This window comes from Schistocerca cancellata, chromosome 2 (genome assembly GCF_023864275.1).
Source record: "Schistocerca cancellata isolate TAMUIC-IGC-003103 chromosome 2, iqSchCanc2.1, whole genome shotgun sequence".
Lineage (NCBI taxonomy): Eukaryota > Metazoa > Arthropoda > Insecta > Orthoptera > Acrididae > Schistocerca > Schistocerca cancellata.
This window is the reverse complement of record NC_064627.1, coordinates 839181574-839201474: the sequence shown is the minus strand read 5'-3', so window position 1 is coordinate 839201474 and position 19901 is coordinate 839181574. Positions and strand designations below refer to the sequence as shown.

The 19901-nt window shown below is 42.9% G+C and overlaps 1 protein-coding gene across 1 annotated transcript in view; it reads right to left on the bottom strand.

Moving 5' to 3' along the window:
• Nucleotides 1-1397: 1397 nt before the first annotated feature.
• The window catches only part of LOC126162753 (probable chitinase 10), a 375310-nt gene continuing 356806 nt past the window's right edge, over nt 1398-19901 (bottom strand). The window contains exons 14-16 of the mRNA XM_049919434.1: nt 17153-17461; nt 10426-10627; nt 1398-3948 (exon numbers count right to left, since the gene is read on the bottom strand). Of these exons, the coding sequence (XP_049775391.1) occupies nt 3728-3948; nt 10426-10627; nt 17153-17461 (732 nt within the window). The 3' untranslated portion in view covers nt 1398-3727. The remainder of the gene's footprint in view (nt 3949-10425; nt 10628-17152; nt 17462-19901) is intronic.

The following is a 19901-nucleotide window of genomic DNA, read 5'->3' as shown; positions in this document are numbered from 1 at the left end:
TCACGGTGGCTAAACGTAAGCGAAACAGAAGCTGCGGATTCTCGATCTGTCGTGAAACACTGGACCACATTGAATTGTATGTATAAGGTGGCCACAGCGGTAAGAAGAAGTATGTTTTTCCGATTACGTACTTATATCTGGCACAAGGAAGTTGAAATACGCCACGTTGTACCTGTAAAGAAAGTGTCAGACTAAAATTCTAAATTTGATCTTATATTTCATATGTATACAGACTGTGAAGTCAGTGACTGTGTGCTGGAGCAAAAGAAATGAATTTACAGCACAGTCCGTTATTTTCACGCGTTTAAAGTCAGTTTCGAGGACACATTCTCATAATAACGGTTGCCTAAATGTAATGAATAATGTTTCGTGTAACTATGTGCCACAAGTGATCCGCTCTACCTTTAACAAGTAATCAGGGCGTGTAAAATCATATTTCTTCCAGTTTCTTTCCTTCATGTAACAGTTAAGAATACTGCAGGTCTAACGTGGTCTCCCTCTCAGGGAATGCAAAAATATGATTTACAGCGTAATGATGAGAGCGTGTCCACAAAATGTGTATTAACAATTAAATTCAAATCAAAACGGCGAATGGCACTGAAAAATATATTTATTCTGTACAACTCCAAAGGGTCACGGACTGGTAGGTCCTGCAATTTCCCCTAACAATTACTGAGATGTCTGCCATTGGAGATACTATGAGTAAGTGAAAAATACCAATTTGCTCTGTATTTTGTATACCAAAATCTGTCTGTTCCCACATAAATATCAGTATCTGTTCATTAATATATTATTGTCGCTTTTGCTATTTGGGCTAGGGGGCACAACCGAGTGACAGCTAGCGTCTAAATTAACAGGTTGCAGGAACTTCAACAGGGACCTGTAAAGTACAATGTTGTATAAATCAGCCTTCAAGTTGCTGATGGCTTTGCGTAAATTTATGAGTAAGACCTCCGCTTAGAGACTTGAAACTACACATGATCTCTGTAGCCTTTTTGTCTGTTTTCGTCTACTATAAGGTCTTTATTTTGAATGAGTTTAGCTGTTGCCTATTTACGAAGGGTCAATAATAATTAATTTATCCATTAAAGTATTAATAAAATTTATATATTTACTCTTCTGTGTTCTGTGTAGTTTCTTCTGAACAGATCTGATGAACACTATGTCGAGAAATCGGGAGCAAAAACGTTGTTGGTAACTCAGAATTTGAAAATGAACATGTACACAAATAATTATCAAACATCGGCACAGTGATATATTATCCTGCGTAATCCCTGGAAGTTTTCTTCCTCATTTAAATTAATTTGAGTTAATGAAGTTCGCCTTCAAGGGGTGTTACCTATTACCAAGTATGGATATGTGTAACAGAAGGGTAGTATAACGTAAGACAAAACAAGTAATTTTAAATACATTTTATTATATATTTACACGAGTATTTAAAAGTATATCTCAATTATGTAACAGTCAAGAAGCATTTCATAAAAAGTCACAGTGAGCGGCTTTTCGGAAATTCTAAGACTTGTTCATTCACACTGGATCTTCAATCTGATAAAGGCAGTCAATTTGCAAAAATCCACAATTATGCACGTTTGTACATGCGGCCATCTCGTTAAGGCTTTGTACTGTTCTTCCAAAGAATCACATCCATTTCACTGCACCTTGCGTTGTGTCACTTGAAACATCGTGGTGTGAAACTTTATACCAGTGAGTATTTTTTCATTCAAACCTGTAGTTACTTTGCACATTTCTTTGAAGGTCACCCTAATCTGTTGTCTTTATTAAAGCAAAAAGAGAAGATATTTTTTATTAAATTTCGCTGAAACAGCAAAGACATTCTGTCGTAATGTGTTTCGGATAATAACTAACATGCGTACTGTGATGTATGAACACATTACACCGCTAGCAGGTTACGTTACGGTATACGTTTCAGTTTAATTCGAAGGTAGATAGAACGTAATTTATGTGTAAAAAGTTCTCTTAGGAAAAAAACTAATTTTATACAGGAAATATATTTTTATCTTACATACGCAGTAGATGGCAGATAATAATCATGGACAGAAATTTAGCTAACATTCTACAGACCTAACACATTTACCCTTAGAAAGTATAACAATTAAAGAAAACTAGTTTAACATTTAAGCTAAGCTGTAACAGAAGTTACAAGTTATAAATAAACCTCGCATGTAAAAACTGACACTAAACGTGAAATAATTTAAAAGTTTTAAATTATGTAGTTGCAGCTATTCGCAACTATTTATTGTCTGTCAGTGAATGTCGACATATTTACAGCGTTTTGTACGGGTTTCTCCAAGATAAGGGTAGACCTTCATAGATGTCTTTGATTTGCACTGAATTTCCCGATAATTAGTTCCGAATACAAGGGCGCGATGAAGGGAAATTAACGTACCGGAGAAGTCAGCGTATCGTGATCGTCAAACAGCAATAGTGCTGCATAAATAAAACAATTAAGTAGAAACTTGTATTCCCGAAAGAAAGAGTTTTATTTTTGAATACAGTTGAAGACGAAGTATTTGTACAGAAGATGAAAATGGACAGCAATGCATAAAGTTATTAGTAGAGCACAATTTTTTGTTTTTGTTATTAGTTTCCACTTCGAGCATACTCGCAGGCGACAGCTTCAAGGGAGAAGATTTTAAATAAGAATTGAGGGCAAGAAATGTTGAAATTTCGGTCTTTCTGTACAGACAGTAAAAGGAATTTTGTTAGGTGCGCGAGTTACTTTCCGAGTCTGATTGGCAAGTGGAGAGGTAAGTATTAAAAGGAATAACGCGATGTACTGCTATACATAAAATGTTCGGTAGTCCTCGTAGCAAATGGTGGAAGTTGCTAGGACTTTTGGTGAGGAGGGGCACGCCGCAGTCTTTCAATAGCGGAAAAGGACTGTAAATCATCAAAAAAATTCGAAACTGGGATCGCTGCAACAATTTCAAAATTTTATGTTTTTGCGCGCACCTACGTATATGCCGACTGCTGTACTTAAGAATGCACAAAAATTTGGGTTATTAATATTCGCCGTAAATAAATATAACTTTCCGTTTTCAGCTGTGTGTGCTTCGCTTTAGCAGTCCGACTGTGTTACCGCCAAATTTCCGGACATGACTACTGTGCCGGTATAAGCGGGATGGACAGAGGTTCTCAGACAGCACCATTATACTGAAATTTTCCACTCGAGAATTATCAAGGCAAAGATCTTCACTCTGGGTAAGCTACGTCACAAAATATTGCAAAACTGTTTCTTTTTACGAATTTTCGAAGTTTTATCATAGATCCATGTACCCCTCGAGTAGGGAATGCAGGAAGATACGACGTCTTTGTAGGCTACAACAAGGGTGTTCAGGACACCAGATGAAGAAACGACCCTCCCAGGTGCACAATTTTCGGGCGATCATTACGGAACTGGTGATCACAGGTGTACCACTTATTGGCAAAACATTTATTCGTAGCTTAGAGTTGTTGGCCGGCGCTGATGGTGTTTGTGCAGTCGGATTTGTCGATTACGCTGTGGAGTGAGCTAATGTAGCGGACCCTGATAGAGCGGATGGACACGTGGTCAGCAGTCGGCTTCACGTGTGAACGGGAACTGTCGGCGTGTCGCGAGTCGTGAGTCGTGGGTGCGGGGCGGCGCGTCCCACCGGCGGCTGCAGCTGCGGCGGCCGACGCCGCCCCCGGCGTCGCCTGGCGTCGGCGGCTGTGGCGACGGCGACGCCTACCTCCTGCGCGCGGCGGGCGGCGCCTGGGTGTGGTGCATGCAGCCCTCGACGTTCTCGGGCCAGTCGCACACGTTCTCGTTGGGGTTGAAGACCAGGTTGCTGGGGCAGGGCATGTGGTGCTTGCGCTCGCCCTCGCACATGTAGTACATGGTGCAGTCCGCCTTATCAGGGTGATAGGAGATGTGGCCATCCTCCTCCTCGCAGGACACGGACGTTGCTGGAAACATCGCGGGACAAGATCAGCTCACTCTGCTGGTGCTTGCGTTGGTGGCAGGGATGGTATACGGAGAGCGAAATTTTCATTACTTGTACACAAAGAAGAACGCAGCTCCAACAGTTTCAGGACTTGAAAGAGGGATAGTACTCGAGGAGGAAGTGACACAGGCATGTGGCCTATCTTCCGTGTTATTCAGTCTTTTTCCTGAGCAAACAGTGAACGATAGCAAGGGAAAATTAAAGTACAAGGAGCAGAAATAATATCGGTGAGGTTTGCCAATGATACTGCAGTTACGTCATGGATGGCAGAGGACTTGGCACAACCTCCAGATGCAACGGAGAGTGTGTTTGAGATTATAATCAAATATAAAATCATAAAAATTTTTAAAAACTTTCTACATGTTTTTCAAATTCTCAAGAATTTTCTATCTATTGCGTCAATAGCACTTAACTTTTTTTTTAAGGAAAAGATGATTAGTTTCGGTGGCTTAACTACCATCTTCAGCTCGCCCGTCTGTGACAGCAATTGGGACCAAGAGCCTTTACAGCATCATTAGCATTGAAAATTCTATGGAATTATTTTCATTACAGTCAGTGACTACAAACAGAGATTTGCCAGGTAAGCTGTACTTGAACTCAAAATTCGTGAAAATTTAAAAAAAAATTCTTTATAGGAAGTCTTTGAAAATTTTATAATTTTATATTTGATTGTCTGCTTAAATCGCTTTCTCCTTTTCTGGCAATGTCAGATGTATTCAGACTTTTCGAGTTAGCTGATTCTTCTGTGGCTTCCTGGTAGAACAACATAACAACAAACGAAAGGCCTAATGCCATGTAAGTTCTATAGGATTGATTTAGTCTGTTAACCGGCTTTCAGCTTACGAGGCCACAATCAGTCGCTATTGACATCGAAGAAGATACAGTATTTGCAAGCAACATTGGCAAAAGTGTTACTCATGAGACAAATTCACAGTAAAGGTCATTTTGACAGTGCATTGGTAATGCAGTTAAAAAAGTAAGAGTCGAACAATAAACAAATATAAAGGAGCCGACCAGGAGAAATATTAACATTAAACGCAAAAAACAGTGTTCATAAAATAATTTACACTAAAATAACAATCCCAATAAAATAAATTAGTATTTGACTAGTCTAATAAAGAATAAAATAAAAAGCTATTACATATGGAAAGTGATACAGAAGCAGAGTAAAAGATAGAACTGAGAGCTGTAACAACAGAATGTGTGGAGTATATGGACATTCACAGTAAAATAAAAATAAATAGACAAACTAAAATGGAGGAAAAGACAGGAACAGACAGTGTGTGAAGTAATGAAAAAGTGTGAGGTCTAAGTGAAGTTTAGAAGGAGGGAGGTGCTATGTTGTGTTTTGTTATTTAATATTAAATCAGAACTGTGGAGCAGACGTCCGTCGATATCCAGGGCTTGTGACAAGTTGTGTTTTTGGCCTTTGTTTGCTAAGTGAAGGATATGGAACTGTAGCTCGTAGATGCGGCCCTCACTCAGCAAATCTGTAGCCGTAATTCTGCAATCTCCAGCTGAGTTCATGTTCAGCCTGGATAATTGTTATACTTCTGCCTGACTGACCAATATAAAACTTATTGCAATCAGGACAAGTAATTTTGTATACCCCACTGTTGGCTAGAATCAACGAGTTGTGCTCCGAAATACTTGTACCTGCACCAGCACTGCACTCTGTCATCATGTCTGCCACAGATCTCCCCCTATCACGTTTTACCGAGACTGGTACTCACCGACCTCCACGTTCTGTGGTGATGTGTGGACATACAGCACCTTGTTACATTCTTCGACCACTTTTGATACATGATCAAGACAGTAACACGTGAACAGTAAACTGATGCCGGACCATGACGACCAGGCTTTTGTCAGAGTCGCTGATGTCAGTCAATTTCTCCATTTGTGACCAATGGGTCGCTAGAATGATTCATCATTTGCTTCTTTTCTGTATACTTTTCTTACAGCGTCATGTGCCTACAGCGCCATTAGATGGCATTCAGTATCGCGGTGGGCTGTGATCACATTGGTTTGGCTCATAAGTGTATTTAATTTGTGATGCAGTTTTGTTCACATTCGCAGTTATGCGCCATCAATACGATGTGCATTCAAGTTCTAATGCCTCCGATTTTTTTTCTCCGGACTTGAAAGAGATAGAAACATGCGCATTGTTTTAAAATGAGGCCGCGTCCCAGAGATGGCAGCACCGTATGGCAGATGGAATTTTACCGCCAGTGGTGAGAATGAGAACTGTTTTAAATACTTAAAATGGCGACGTTTTCCTTACTTGAACAGTGTGCAATCATTCGTTTTCTGAATTTGCGTGGTGTGAAACCAATTGAAATTCATCGACAGTTGAAGGAGACATGTGGTGATGGAGTTATGGATGTGTCGAAAGTGCGTTCGTGGATGCGATAGTTTAATGAAGGCAGAACATCGTGTGACAACAAACCGAAACAACCTCGGGCTCGCACAAGCCAGTCTGACGACATGATCGAAAAAGTGGAGAGAATTGTTTTGGGGGATCGCCGAATGACTGTTGAACAGATCGCCTCCAGAGTTGGCATTTCTGTGGGTTCTGTGCACACAATCCTGCATGACGACCTGAAAATGCGAAAAGTGTCAACCAGGTGGGTGCCACAAATGCTGACGGACGACCACATGGCTGCCCGTGTGGCATGTTGCCAAGCAGTGTTGACGCGCAACGACAGCATGAATGGGACTTTCTTTTCGTCGGTTGTGACAATGGATGAGACGTGGATGCAATTTTTCAATCCAGAAACAAAGCGCCAGTCAGCTCAATGGAAGCACACAGATTCACCGCCACCAAAAAAATTTCGGGTAACCGCCAGTGCTGAAAAAATGATGGTGTCCATGTTCTGGGACAGCCAGGGCGTAATCATTACCCATTGCGTTCCAAATGGCACTACGGTAACAGGTGCATCCTACGAAAATGTTTTGAAGAACAAATTCCTTCCTGCACTGTAACAAAAACGTCCGGGAAGGGCTGTGCGTGTGCTGCTTCACCAAGACAACGCACCCGCGCATCGAGCTAACGTTACGCAACAGTTTCTTCGTAATAACAACTTTGAAGTGATTCCTCATGCTCCCTACTCACCTGACCTGGCTCCTAGTGACTTTTGGCTTTTTCCAACAATGAAAGACACTCTCCGTGGCCGCGCATTCACCAGCCGTGCTGCTATTGCCTCAGCGATTTTCCAGTGGTCAAAACAGACTCCTAAAGAAGCCTTCGCCGCTGCCATGGAATCATGGCGTCAGCGTTGTGAAAAATGTGTACGTCTGCAGGGCGATTACGTCAAGAAGTAACGCCAGTTTCATCGATTTCGGGTGAGTAGTTAATTAGAAAAAAAAATCGGAGGCCTTAGAACTTGAATGCACCTCGTAATTTGTAATGTTTGGAACCATGCAAGGTGTCTGCCGCTTGTCTGCCACCTCTTGTAAGCTGATCCCATCTCATCCAGGGCTTTCTATCGCTCAGTCTTTCGGTGTGAGGTGCTTTCTACCGTTACAACCACTGCACTCACTATGGTCTGTTTTCCACTGAATTCCATAGCCACGCCTGGTATACTTAAAAGGCTGTAAAATACATGACCTGTTCAATTACAACCAACCCTGCGTGAGTGTCTGAGTACCTTCGCGTCCCATCGATGACTAAGTCATTGTAGGGATGAACAAACTCGGACTGGGGAGGGGTAAGGAAGGAATTCAGCCGTGCCCGTATCAAAGGGAGACCAACGGAAGTGCTGAGCTGGACTATTGCTGTGCGAGTGACGTAAGCGCCTCACACAGTAGTACCAGGATTGCGCTCAAGAGCAATAAGATCAAGAGAACACTGATGGTTTCTAACCCAAGAATTACAGAGGACATAGATATAGGGTTCCATCGTCAGTGGAACATTGAGTAATAATTTTCATTTCCTTTTTTGGGTTACCGCTTACCTGGTCGGCGCTTTAATGCCTAAGAGAACAGGCATAAGAAGACGCACCATTGGTCGTCAGGTTGATTAAGAAGTTTCATAAAATCTTTGAGATATTTACAATGTATTTATTTCTAAAGTTTCCTAAGAACTACAAGTTGCATAGCAGAAGGTGTTCAACGAATCATTCATGTTGACGCTTTTTATCACGATTCACAATAAGAACTGTATTCAGAGATGTACGAATGTGTTGTAATTGGAAGGGTATACAGACGTTCCTCGCTGTACCCAAGATAGAAAGTAGAAGTAAGGTTTGGTGAAACAGATGAGATGGGTGCTGGAAGACGTGTTAGACTACGGTGTTGTTCAGATCAACGCTTTTCATTGTTTATGCTTCGAAACTGACAGACAAACATTAGAACTTGCATTGAGCGTAATAATAGGACAATAAATTATGTACACAATTAGGTATACAGACGGCCAAGTAGTGTTGCTTGAGTCAGAGGAAAAACCACAGTGTATGATTGAGACAACGGTTAAAAAGTGTGAAAAGTGATTGGAGTGACAATAGATGTACGAAAGACCAACGATGAGAATCAGCAACATATGACGGTTCTGTCAAAATACAGTCGACAGAAAACCCGTTTGAACAAGTAAAATATTTTAGGTGATTTAGAAATTTCGTTACAGCAAATGAAAACTCAGTGGAATAAATAAGAAGAATACCTGTAAATAACAGTGATTTTGAAAATGAGGAAGCTTTGTTGAAAATTAAAACTTATGAATGAATTAAGAAAGGTTCAAAAAGTGTTTTGTCTACTTCAGTATGTATGTATGTCTTAAACCAGGGACCTAGAGATAACGGAGAGGCTTCGTCCCGCCTCAGCCCTCAGTGGTTCACAACCCCACAACAGGCCACAGCAGTCCAACTACCCACCGTCGCCCCACACGGAAGCAAGCGTTATTGGGCGGTTCGGCCCCCAGTGGAACCCCCCCCCCCTTCACCCTGGGAACGTCTCGTACCAGACGGGTGTAACCCCTAACGTTTGGGTGAAAGAATAATTATGGTGTAGGCGTATGTGGAAGTGGTGATTGTACCGCAGTCGCCGACACAGTGTAACTGAGGTGGAATAAGGGGAACCAGCCCGCATTCGCCGAGGTAGATGGAAAACCGCCTTAAAAACCACCCACAGGCTGGCCGGTGCACCGGACCTCGACACGAATCCGCCCGGCGGATTCGTGCCAGGAATCGGCACGCGTTCCCGTTCGGGAAGCAGCTCGTTAGACCGCGCGGCTAGCCGGGTGAGCCTGTTTCAGTATTATATGGCAGTGAATCATGGACAGTCAAAAGAAACTGTGTAATGAAACTTCCTGGCAGATTAAAACTGTGTGCCGGACCGAGACTCGAACTCGGGATCTTTGCCTTTCGCGGGCAAGTGCTCTACCAACTGAGCTACCCAAGCACGACTCACGCCCCGTCCTCAGAGCTTTACTTCTGCCAGTACCTCGCCTCCTACCTTCCAAACTTTACTGAAGCTCTCCTGCGAACCTTGCAGAAATAGTACCCCTGAAAGAAAGGTTCGCAGGAGAGCTACTGTAAAGTTTGGAAGGTAGGAGGCAAGGTACTGGCAGAAGTAAAGCTGTGAGGACGGGGCGTGAGTCGTGCTTGGGTAGCTCAGTTGGTAGAGCACTTGCCCGCGAAAGGCTAAGGTCCCGAGTTTGAGTCTCGGTCCGGCACACAGTTTTAATGTACCAGGACGTTTCATATCAGCGCACACTCCGCTGCAGAGTGAAAATCTCATTCTGAACTGTGTAGTGTTGAAATTTGTGGAGAAAAATTCTGGAAGTGAAGGGACCAAACGAAATGAAAAATGAAGTCGTTCTAAGATTAACAGAAGGAATTCAACTAGTGCAAATCGTAAGAGTTACGAAAACGTCTTGAGGGGGATATTTATCACGAAGATATTTGGTGCAGCAGAGGGTCATCGAATGAAAGATTGCAAAGAAGGAAGATAGTTAAGCTTAACGTAAGGCCCTGATGAAGGCTAGCTGCAACGCTGGCCGAAACGTTGGCGCATTTTAAATTATGACGATGTGGTCTGATACCCTGAAGAATTTTATTGAAGGAAGATAGAGGACTTGAAACATTGGATGACATTAAATATTGACGAAGTTAGGTGCATAAAGGAAGAGACGCGAAGATATTGACTGCAAAAAGCATTCATCGAGTGAAAGAGTGCAAGGAAGGAAGGAAGAGGACTTGAAACATTGGATGAAATTACACATAGGCGAAGTTAGGACCATAAAGGAAGAGACATAGAACTGTGGGAGGTGGAGAGCGTCCAGGTGACACCCGTTGTAAGACAGGTATTTTGCAGAACAAGAAGAAAATGTTTTCTTATATTCCATACTGCTAGTCTACAGAACCCTCCGCAGTACCCTTGCACTATAGACAATGAATTTCGAGCGGGAGTGGCCAGCGCTGGGGAGCAGGTGGAGAGTACTCACGGTCCTTGGTGGTGTAGGCGCCCAGCGGCCCGCGGCTCTCGTAGGGTCCGTCGTACTCGAGCTGGACGCGGTAGTCGCGCAGCTCCTGGCGCATCGACGTCAGCAGCGGGTACTTGCCGGCGCCGCACTGGCCGCGGAAGTCGTCCATGTCCACCGACCACACCATGATGCCGCCGAAGCCCAGCTCCTTCAGCCAGCCCATCTGGACAGCACACAAACAACACACACGGTCACCGACCGAGCGCCGACACCGGCCATTTAAATATGGCGCGAACGTAGCACGTTATACAGCTCATTCTGTTAGCATAATTTATCGGGTATCATACCCGTTGGCTTCACAAAATCACGCCCACATTATCGCTTTTCAATCTAGCCTACACAACGGGATATGCTGTCAGGACTGAAACAACCGGTTTCAGGCGAACGCCACTTTTATCATACACACTGCAGCAACTCATTTCACATTCACCTACCGAGTCAATCCCAGTTTAAAACTGCCAACTTCCTCAATATTACAAATTTAGTAATAAAATGCTAATTAAACTACAGAATAATGCTTAGAAAATAGCTCAAGACGTTGTAGCTGACTGATGACTTACAAGTAATCAGGATGATAACAAAAAAACTTCTCCATAATAGTTCAGACAGCAAGCTGGACATTTCACTAAATATTAAAAGTCGTACCACATTCGGTACATTGTCACCTGAAATTAACGACAGATTAGCTGGTAAAGTAACCAGCCTCGAATAGGCTAAGTAACTTGCTCTGAATATAAGATTCATTTTGTTGAAACGGCTGAAAAATAATTTGTTGTACATATAATTGTAAATAGCGAGCGTCAGTAAATTAATTCTTAACATTCCCTCTAACCAAAAGCTATCCGCAGTCTTAAACTGTGTAGAAAAAGCAAATATGAAGTGAGCAGTGATTCTGGTGTACCTAAGCAAGATTCGTAACCATCTTGTACATAACACTCTACTCCCACATCTCACAATGAGTGCTGCAGCCAGTAATGTTTTTTAGGCCATTTCTAGCTACGCTTTATAGAAAACACTGTTTTTCTCTTTAAGCGGAAACGTGTTCTGGCATATTACTATAGTTAACAAGGAATATTCATTTTTATACGTTTTTAGAGATCCTTCATTCTCCAAATGATTTTCTATCAAAATACAGCTAGTTAGTTAAATACATATTTCATTATTTATGTCACTGGTTGCCTGTCACATTGATATCCTTCTGGTTACGGTGTTTGTCCTTCGATCAGCAAGTGAATACGTCGAAACGTAATACAGCAGTTCTCAGCAGTTGTGCACAAGGCGTTTCAGACGACATTTTGCGTGCTGATAATAACGTGTACATAAAGCAAAAAATTTATATCTGAAAAAATCAACAATCAAATATTTATGAGTGTATTCGCTTAAATGATTTTACTCAAGATATTCCACCAACGCTTGATTAACAAAAGTGCATTATACTCATAATTTTAACTCACGTAGTGGGAAGAACTGTAATGATCATCACGTAACTTGACCTTATTCACAGTTTGATTTTATCTTCTCCATCATGTCTACGGAGATGGTTATACCCGAAATTGTATACATATCGGGACAAAACCTTTTTTCTGTGTTACTGATACCGGTTTTACGTGTCGAGGTCATACCATCACTATTACACAACACTACTTACATGGCAGCAGTTTTGCCACTCTCATTCGATGTGTGTTTATGTGGTTCGGTGAGAAAATTCCAGAAGGTATTTGTTCTATTCCTGATCAGTACTGTTACTTATATACCTCTCAGCTCTGCGAATACTGTATGAAAGAATACTGAAGTTAATTTTCGTTTTTAATGTTGTGCTTTCGAGAGAGAGGGATGGGTGACCATAACTCCCGCCTATTTCATGTAAGACATTGTTGACCTAGTCGACAATGCCTGAAGTGAGATAACAGATTCTTTGGTTTGCGGGAAAGAGTCTCGCGGGAGTGATCGTGCTGTACTGCTGTGAGCACACAGGAGCCGTGTGTAAATTAAGTTACTGCGGAAGCATAACAGCGAAGGAACTCGAAGTATGGAGTATTTACGCCGTGATTTTTATGTGACACGAGCGACCATGCCAACATCTCCTATCACTGAAAGCAGCATAAATTCACAAGACGGAATAGTCTACGGGCAGCCATAATATTTCTAATTTTTTTTTTAAAAAAAGGGATTACTAAGCAGAGCAGTACCTTGTTTGGAAGTTAATGTTAGGTAAGCTCTTATCACGTTCTCATCTCATAGTTTTATGATCTTAACTGACGATAAATGCAGTGTACTTAGACGTCATCTGCTCTTTTGAAGTACCCGTACCAGATAAGTGCAGGAATGCCGGTTCGTTTCCGGGATAGATTAGACGCACGGTACATTTTATTTACTAAATACAGGAAAAGACCTGATTGTTCAAAAATGTTCAAATGCATGTGAAATCTTATGGGACTTAACTGCTAAGGTCATCAGTCCATAAGCTTACACACTATTTAAGCTAAATTATCCTAAGGACAAACACACACACCCATTCCCGAGGAAGGACTCGAACCTCCGCCGGGACCAGCCGCACAGTGCATGACTGCAGCGCCTTAGACCGCTCGGCTAATCCCGCGCGGCGACCTGATCGTAATCAGGGCCTTTCCGTCTTTTGTTAAAAACAATTATTCACTGTGTCCTTTTTTACATTTGTAAAGAACGTCTCTCCCTTGTTTTAGTAGTTACTAGACTGTAATACATGTTGACCTATCATTGATTTCTAGAGCCCATTATTGTAGAAAGAACGTAACTATAGTAGAGATAGACGGGTATCCTAAGCGTTTTGGCCCAAAGTTAAAGCGCTAGCAGTATATATTGAACTCAGTACTTTGAGAAACGAAACTGATGGTTTCAGATGAATTCGTAGAATTTTTACTGAAATAATAACTCATACAGAGCAACAACTGAAGCTTAAAGCAACTCCTGAAAGTAAGCCGGCCGCGGTGGCCGTGCGGTTCTGGCGCTGCAGTCCGGAACCGCGGGACTGCTACGGTCGCAGGTTCGGATCCTGCCTCGGGCATGGGTGTGTGTGATGTCCTTAGGTTAGCTAGGTTTAAGTAGTTCTAAGTTCTAGGGGACTTATGACCTAAGATGTTGAGTCCCTTAGTGCTCAGAGCCATTTGAGCCTGAAAGTAATGACCTTCAGTCTCATTTAGAACATAATCCAAAGAGAGAACTGAAATTTGGATTCAAAATCATTTGGCCTCACTCGTTGCACAGACGTTTGTGACGGAAAATTAGCTGCTGCTCCATCAGGATTCACCACAAGGCGATCTTCGATTTGTGCTTTTCACGGACGTGTTGTTTACTGATGAATCCTCTCTCACACAATCCAGCTTAATCTCCTTAAATGCTACTGCAAGGACTATTATTTACCGATAAGCCTGGTCATCATTCTGTGAACTAAACGAGGCCGTTTCTAGTACGTTTCTGTCTGTGGCGATACCTCCTTCCAGTTATTATGATGCATCTGGTGAAACATTTCGTTGGGCTTTCCGGGCGCTATAATGGACGTCCCAGGAGCAATGATCAATATTCAGGGACATGACAGAAGCGGTCATTCGAAGTCAAAAAGTCAAGTAAGTATCTATTCCAAAATGCATGCCTTAAGAGCTATGAGCATAGCAATGATGAACAACTGCTCATAGCTCTTGAGGTATGCACTTATAATCCATGTCTACAGGAGATTCTTTTTTGTTTTGGTGCATGATATCTTCTACCAACATATGGAAACAAAGAGTCTGCAGTAGAAGAGATTTGTTTCACAGTATCGAAGATGAAGAAGTGCCCATAGCTCAAAGTATGCATTTTAAGGACCATGTTTACTTGACTGTTTGGCTTTGAATGATGGTTCCCGTCATATCCCTGAATACTGATCATTTCTCGTGGGACAGCCTGCATGTTACCCGCACCATGCATCAAGTGCGCGTCTGCAAGTTCTTTGACAAACAACCCGCCTCCGTAGCCTCCTCGCAATGCTCTCAGACTCGGAGGCAGCTGGTTATGAACATGGAGGTGGAAGAAAAGTTGACACCAGCAGTTAGCCAAAAATCCGAAGAGAGAAGGTTCCTTAATATCATACACTGTGCTAATGCCCTAGTTAAAATCCCATACCTGTTCGCTGTGTCTCATGAAGTGAGGGTATGTGACACTTGTTAACAGTGAGCCGTGCGTTGGTTGGGGCGGCTAAGACCGGTTGTCAACATTGTTGTTATTCGAGAGGAGTAGGCTGTTTGCCGGAACCAGGTTTTACTCTTTCCCTTCCCCCGACATCGTACAACGCAAAGATGATACCACTCTACACCACACGCACAAACACACACACACGTTACGATCACCTACACTTGGCAGACACACTTAAGACACAACACCCATATAGAGAGTGGAAAGGGGTGATGATATACCGAAGAAGAAATTCCTTCCCGATTAACGAACTGTTTAGGAAATAAAGGAGACGATTCACTTAAAGTCAGAACCACTTTGTCGTTGACAGACACAAAAGGTACAGGGCTTTACTTTGCTAGCTTTCGGAATGGATTTCCTTTCTCAAGCTGTAGGAGAAACATACACACAAACACACACGCACATGCACATGCACATGCCTGTCTCCCTACCTTGTGCTCATTCGACTGCCCGCCTGGAAAGTTATGAGTTGTCCCAGTCAACGGTGTCTTATGACTTTCTTCTTTCCTTTCGATAAGCAGCCGTCGACTGCAACCAGTGGTTGTGGACATCGTAGACAATTGTGTTTTGCTCTTAAGAGTAGTGCCATGAATGACGTTGTTGCAGTAAATGGTTATGACACGTACAGAGTTTCCAGAACTCGTACACATTTCTTATTTCTCATCTAGTGCCGCCAGAAATATTGATTACCAACCATTTTGTTGTGTATCCATTTCTCTTTTAATATGTACTGTTAAACTGAGATGCTGGATATTTAAGCAGTTTTAACATCCATCCACAGAACTGTTAAATAACACCATCACCTCACAGTGGTTGGCTCTTTCCCTGTTTTTAATTAGCTGTCAACCCACCACATGTACGGGGACTGATAACCTCAGAAGTTTTTGCTCAGAGCCACCACATGTACCAAGGTATGACGTTTTCCTGTTCATTATTCTGTTGTTCAGCACGTTACTGGATGATTGTATCAGTTATTTTTTACCGCTAAGAACAGCACAAACATGCTTGTAGACGGGCACACGGCCATTGTGATTTTTGCTATCCATTTTAATAAATTTATGAGCAACATCTGCCTCAGTCCACATTGCCAGGCGACTGTCCCACGAAAATGACTTGCGACGAAAGAATTTATTCTCGCTAACCGTTCATATTCTGAAAGGGCTCTGATAAGCATGCCGTTGGGTTCCTAGATACCAGTATGAACATCATCAAACCATTGCTTTCTCATATGCAAGTTGACCAAATGTATCCGTACACCTATTACCGGATATTAATACGGGATGTTTCCACACCTCGCCGTTATGGCGGCTTGAACTGTGCTTGAAATACTTTCAATGAAGTGTCTGTCTGTAGTGGAACGGCAATCCATTCTTCCTCAAGAAACGAAACCGGGAGGTTGGATGCTAAATCTGAAGTGAAGGCGGCGTTAGAACTCATTGCAAAGGTGAGCCACTGGATTAAGATTAGGCAGGCCAGTCTGTTTCAGGAATATTATTTTCCACAACCCATTGCCTCACATATGATGCTTTTTGACAGTGAGCATTGTCAGTCATATTGATACAAACAATTATTGTCTCTGAACTGTTCCTCTGCAATAACCACTACAGAATGGTGTAAAATATGTTAATATCCTTTCGAATTTAGCGCTTTCTTAAGCACGATAAAGGGACCATAACACTCGCACATCCTAACATCATCTCCCTCACTCTTCACTGTGGGAACTACACATAAAGGCAGGTAACAATGTCCAGATTTTCACCAAACCCAATCCCAAACCTTTCCATCGGACTGCCAGAGGATATAATATGATTGGTCACTATAAATCACTCGATTTCAATCATCCAGTGTCCAGTTGCGTCGCTTTCTGCGCCACAACAAGCGTCACGTAGCACTGACTACAGAAACGTGTGGCTTATAAGGAGCTGCTCGATCACTGTCTCCCATTCTTCTTAACTCCCTATGCACAGTCATTGTGCTAGCTGTAGTGCTTTTGGCACTTGGAACTCACGAGTGATTCCTTCCTCTGATTTCATGCAATTTTTACAGCCACCCTCCGTAATGCTCGATGGTCCCTGTCTGTCAGTGCACGAGGTCTGGCGTGGCCTTAGTTTACCCGATTAGTCCATGTTTGAAGTGATTGAGCTCTCGCGGCCGATCGTTTCTGACGACTCAAGAACACAGTCCTCCCCACCTTCTTTTCTACTGGTGCGTTCGCCTCGCTTGATATCTACTGGTCAAATACATATTACATAGGCGTGTCCGGATACTTTTAATCAGATTTTGTACAAAATATTGATTTGAATTTACCCTATATTTTTGGGACACCTAATACGCGGGTTAATATTTGGGCGTGTCGATACGGTGTGTTAACTGTGTGGTATGCTTTATCGATTATTCATGATTGTACTCAAGTGACTGGAGTTGTCGCCAACAGAAAACAGATGGTGACACTTTAGCCAGAAGATTGAGCGCCGGCCCTCACCTTGGTCTTGAGACTGCGCTCATCGTCGAAGCCGACCCACTGGTCGCCGCGGTAGGCGAACGGCACCTGCTGCTCGTTGTCCCAGACGAGCGTGGTGTTGTCGTGATGCAGGAAGTCGCACACCTCGTAGTAGGCCATGAAGCCCGCCTCGGCCGTGTAGCGGCCGGCCGCGCCGCCGCCAGACGCCGGCGCGCCGATGTCGAACTTGGAGGTGTCGACCAGCGTGAAGCTACGGCCGTACGTCGGCATGCCGATCAGCAGCTTCTCCTTGGGCGCGCCCTGCTTCACCCACTCTCGCGCGCTGAAGTCCTGCAAAGCCACACCAACAACACCTGTTACACAACATGGGCCTCACTCGCGTATCAAAGAGGAACACCAAATTTATAACAAATCAAAGGGATCTGCCCAAATGGAGGCTAGAGGAACTAATACAAATCATAGACACTGTAGCTTTTCGCCCTTTTTAGCACACAGGATAATTTAGAATCACTCGTTGATCTACGATGAAAAAGTGCTTCTTGGTGAGGACAATGCCAAAGTAGGAAGATGCTTTTTTGGGACCCTATACCCCCCCCCCCCACTCCCTGGCAACGGTCTTGCCGCAGTGGATACACCGGTTGCCGTCAGCTCACGGAAGTTAAGCGCTGTCGGGCGTGGCCTGCACTTGGATGCGTGGCCCTCCGGACAGCCATGCGCTGTTGCCATTTTCCAGGGTGCACTCAGCCTCGTGATGCCAACTGAGGAGCTACTTGACCGAATAGTAGCGGCTCCGGTCAAAGAAAACCATCATACCGACCGGGAGTGCGGTGTGCTGACCACACGCCCCTCCTATCAGCATCCTCATCTGAGGATGACACGGCGGTCAGATGGTGTCGATGGGCCACTTGGGGGCTGAAGGCGGAGTGCTTTTTTTACCCCCCACCCCCCTACAGACTATACTCTTCCAGCAACAACGGAATGACACTAGCCAAAAAACTCAAGAATTATGCGTTTCATAACAAAAGCATTTATAAGCCAATCTGGAAGTCACCTGATCAAAACACTCAGAATCATATTCACCATATATTACTGGATTCTAGACACAAAAGTGTTACTGAGTACATCAAATCCTAAAGAGATAAATAGCATCAGACCACTATCTTGTGTTGACAACTATCTGTGAAAGGATAGAATGCTGTGACTGCAGGAGAAGAGTAGCATACCGAAAAATAAACCCAGATGTACTTAGACAGGACCACGCTAAGGGCAGACATGCTATTGAAATTCGAAACAGGTTTAGTGCCCTGGAAGAAAATGATGTAGACTAATTATGAGCCAAGTGCACAATTGCATCCAGACACGCCGAAGATAAGGCGCTGAAACTACTGGAGAGAAGGAGGAGGAGCAGAGGATGGTTTAAAGATAGGTGTAGAAACGTACTAGACAAGAGAAAAGTGGCAGAAATGTTATGCCTGACAAATGAAGAAGATGAAGGCCCAAACCCAAATTTCTTTCAATATCTTGTGCATTAGTATGTACAGGAAAATCCTTCCATCAAATTAGAAAATGTAAATATAACTGAATGTACAGGTCTACAAGTATCTCTATAAAGATATGTTATGTACTTTTTACAATTTACTGACCTTATTTTTAATAAAACCTGAGCACCTCGCAACGGTCAAGGATAATATTTTAAAACTGTAAATGAGACGTATATAATCCTTTTACTATTATGTGGATCAGGATTTCATTCTGTTGCTGTATGTAGACGGAAAAAATACAGTTGTTACGTCAGAAATGTCGGTTACTTCATTGTGATCAAGTCCGAAAGGTCAACGTACATTGCACATCACTATTGTATTGTGTATTTAAACCGGGGACCTAGAAACGACGGAGAGGCTTTGTCCCGACGTAGCCCTCAGACACATCATTATGTGTTGTTATTACCAGGAAATGTCCAACGTCCTGGGAAGAAAAGTCAGGAATAGTTCTTGTCAGTCAGGATTATTACTGGGAACTGCTACAAAAACGACGAAACAGCAAATGAGTAAGATCGTTGTGACGACACTGCCACGTACTTCGTGTTACAACTAGAAAAACGAAGGACGCATAATCATAGATCATTTTGCAATTACTCATCATCCTGAAACTGATTCCAGTCCTGTCTGCTCTGTACGAAGCAAGGCTACGCACTGCTGAGGAAAGAGTTTAAAGTCATTTTCCAGTCATCCAGATTTAGGTTTTATTTGATTTCTCGCAATCTCTTAAGGTGATTATTAGATGATTGATTAGAAATAAGGCCGCCGTCTTCTTTCTCCATCCTGTACCGTCTCTAATTAAATAGTTGTCGACGGCGTCACAATCTTTTACAGCTCTTAATTTTCTTCCTGCATCTGGAAGTACCACTAAAATATCAACACAAATTCAGTCAAATGATGTTAGCATTTTAATGTACACGTACGGTGCGATACTGTAACGAATGTTACGTGTTACACACAGTGGAAGTTAGGAAGAAATGCAACTTAGAGTTGAATGTCTTTATGCTGAAGAGCTAGCTCTGACTGGACACACATGGAGACGTGGGTCAGAAAAGGGTCCCGCCTTTCTGAAGAACCCATCTCGGAATTCTGCTGAAGTGATTCTGGGAAACCGTGGTAAACTAAATCTGGATCGCTGGACGAGGATCTTAACCCTGATATTTCAGAATGCGAGCCTAATGCATTAATATCTGTTGGCAACGTTCGAAACGCACAATGGAAATAACTAAACA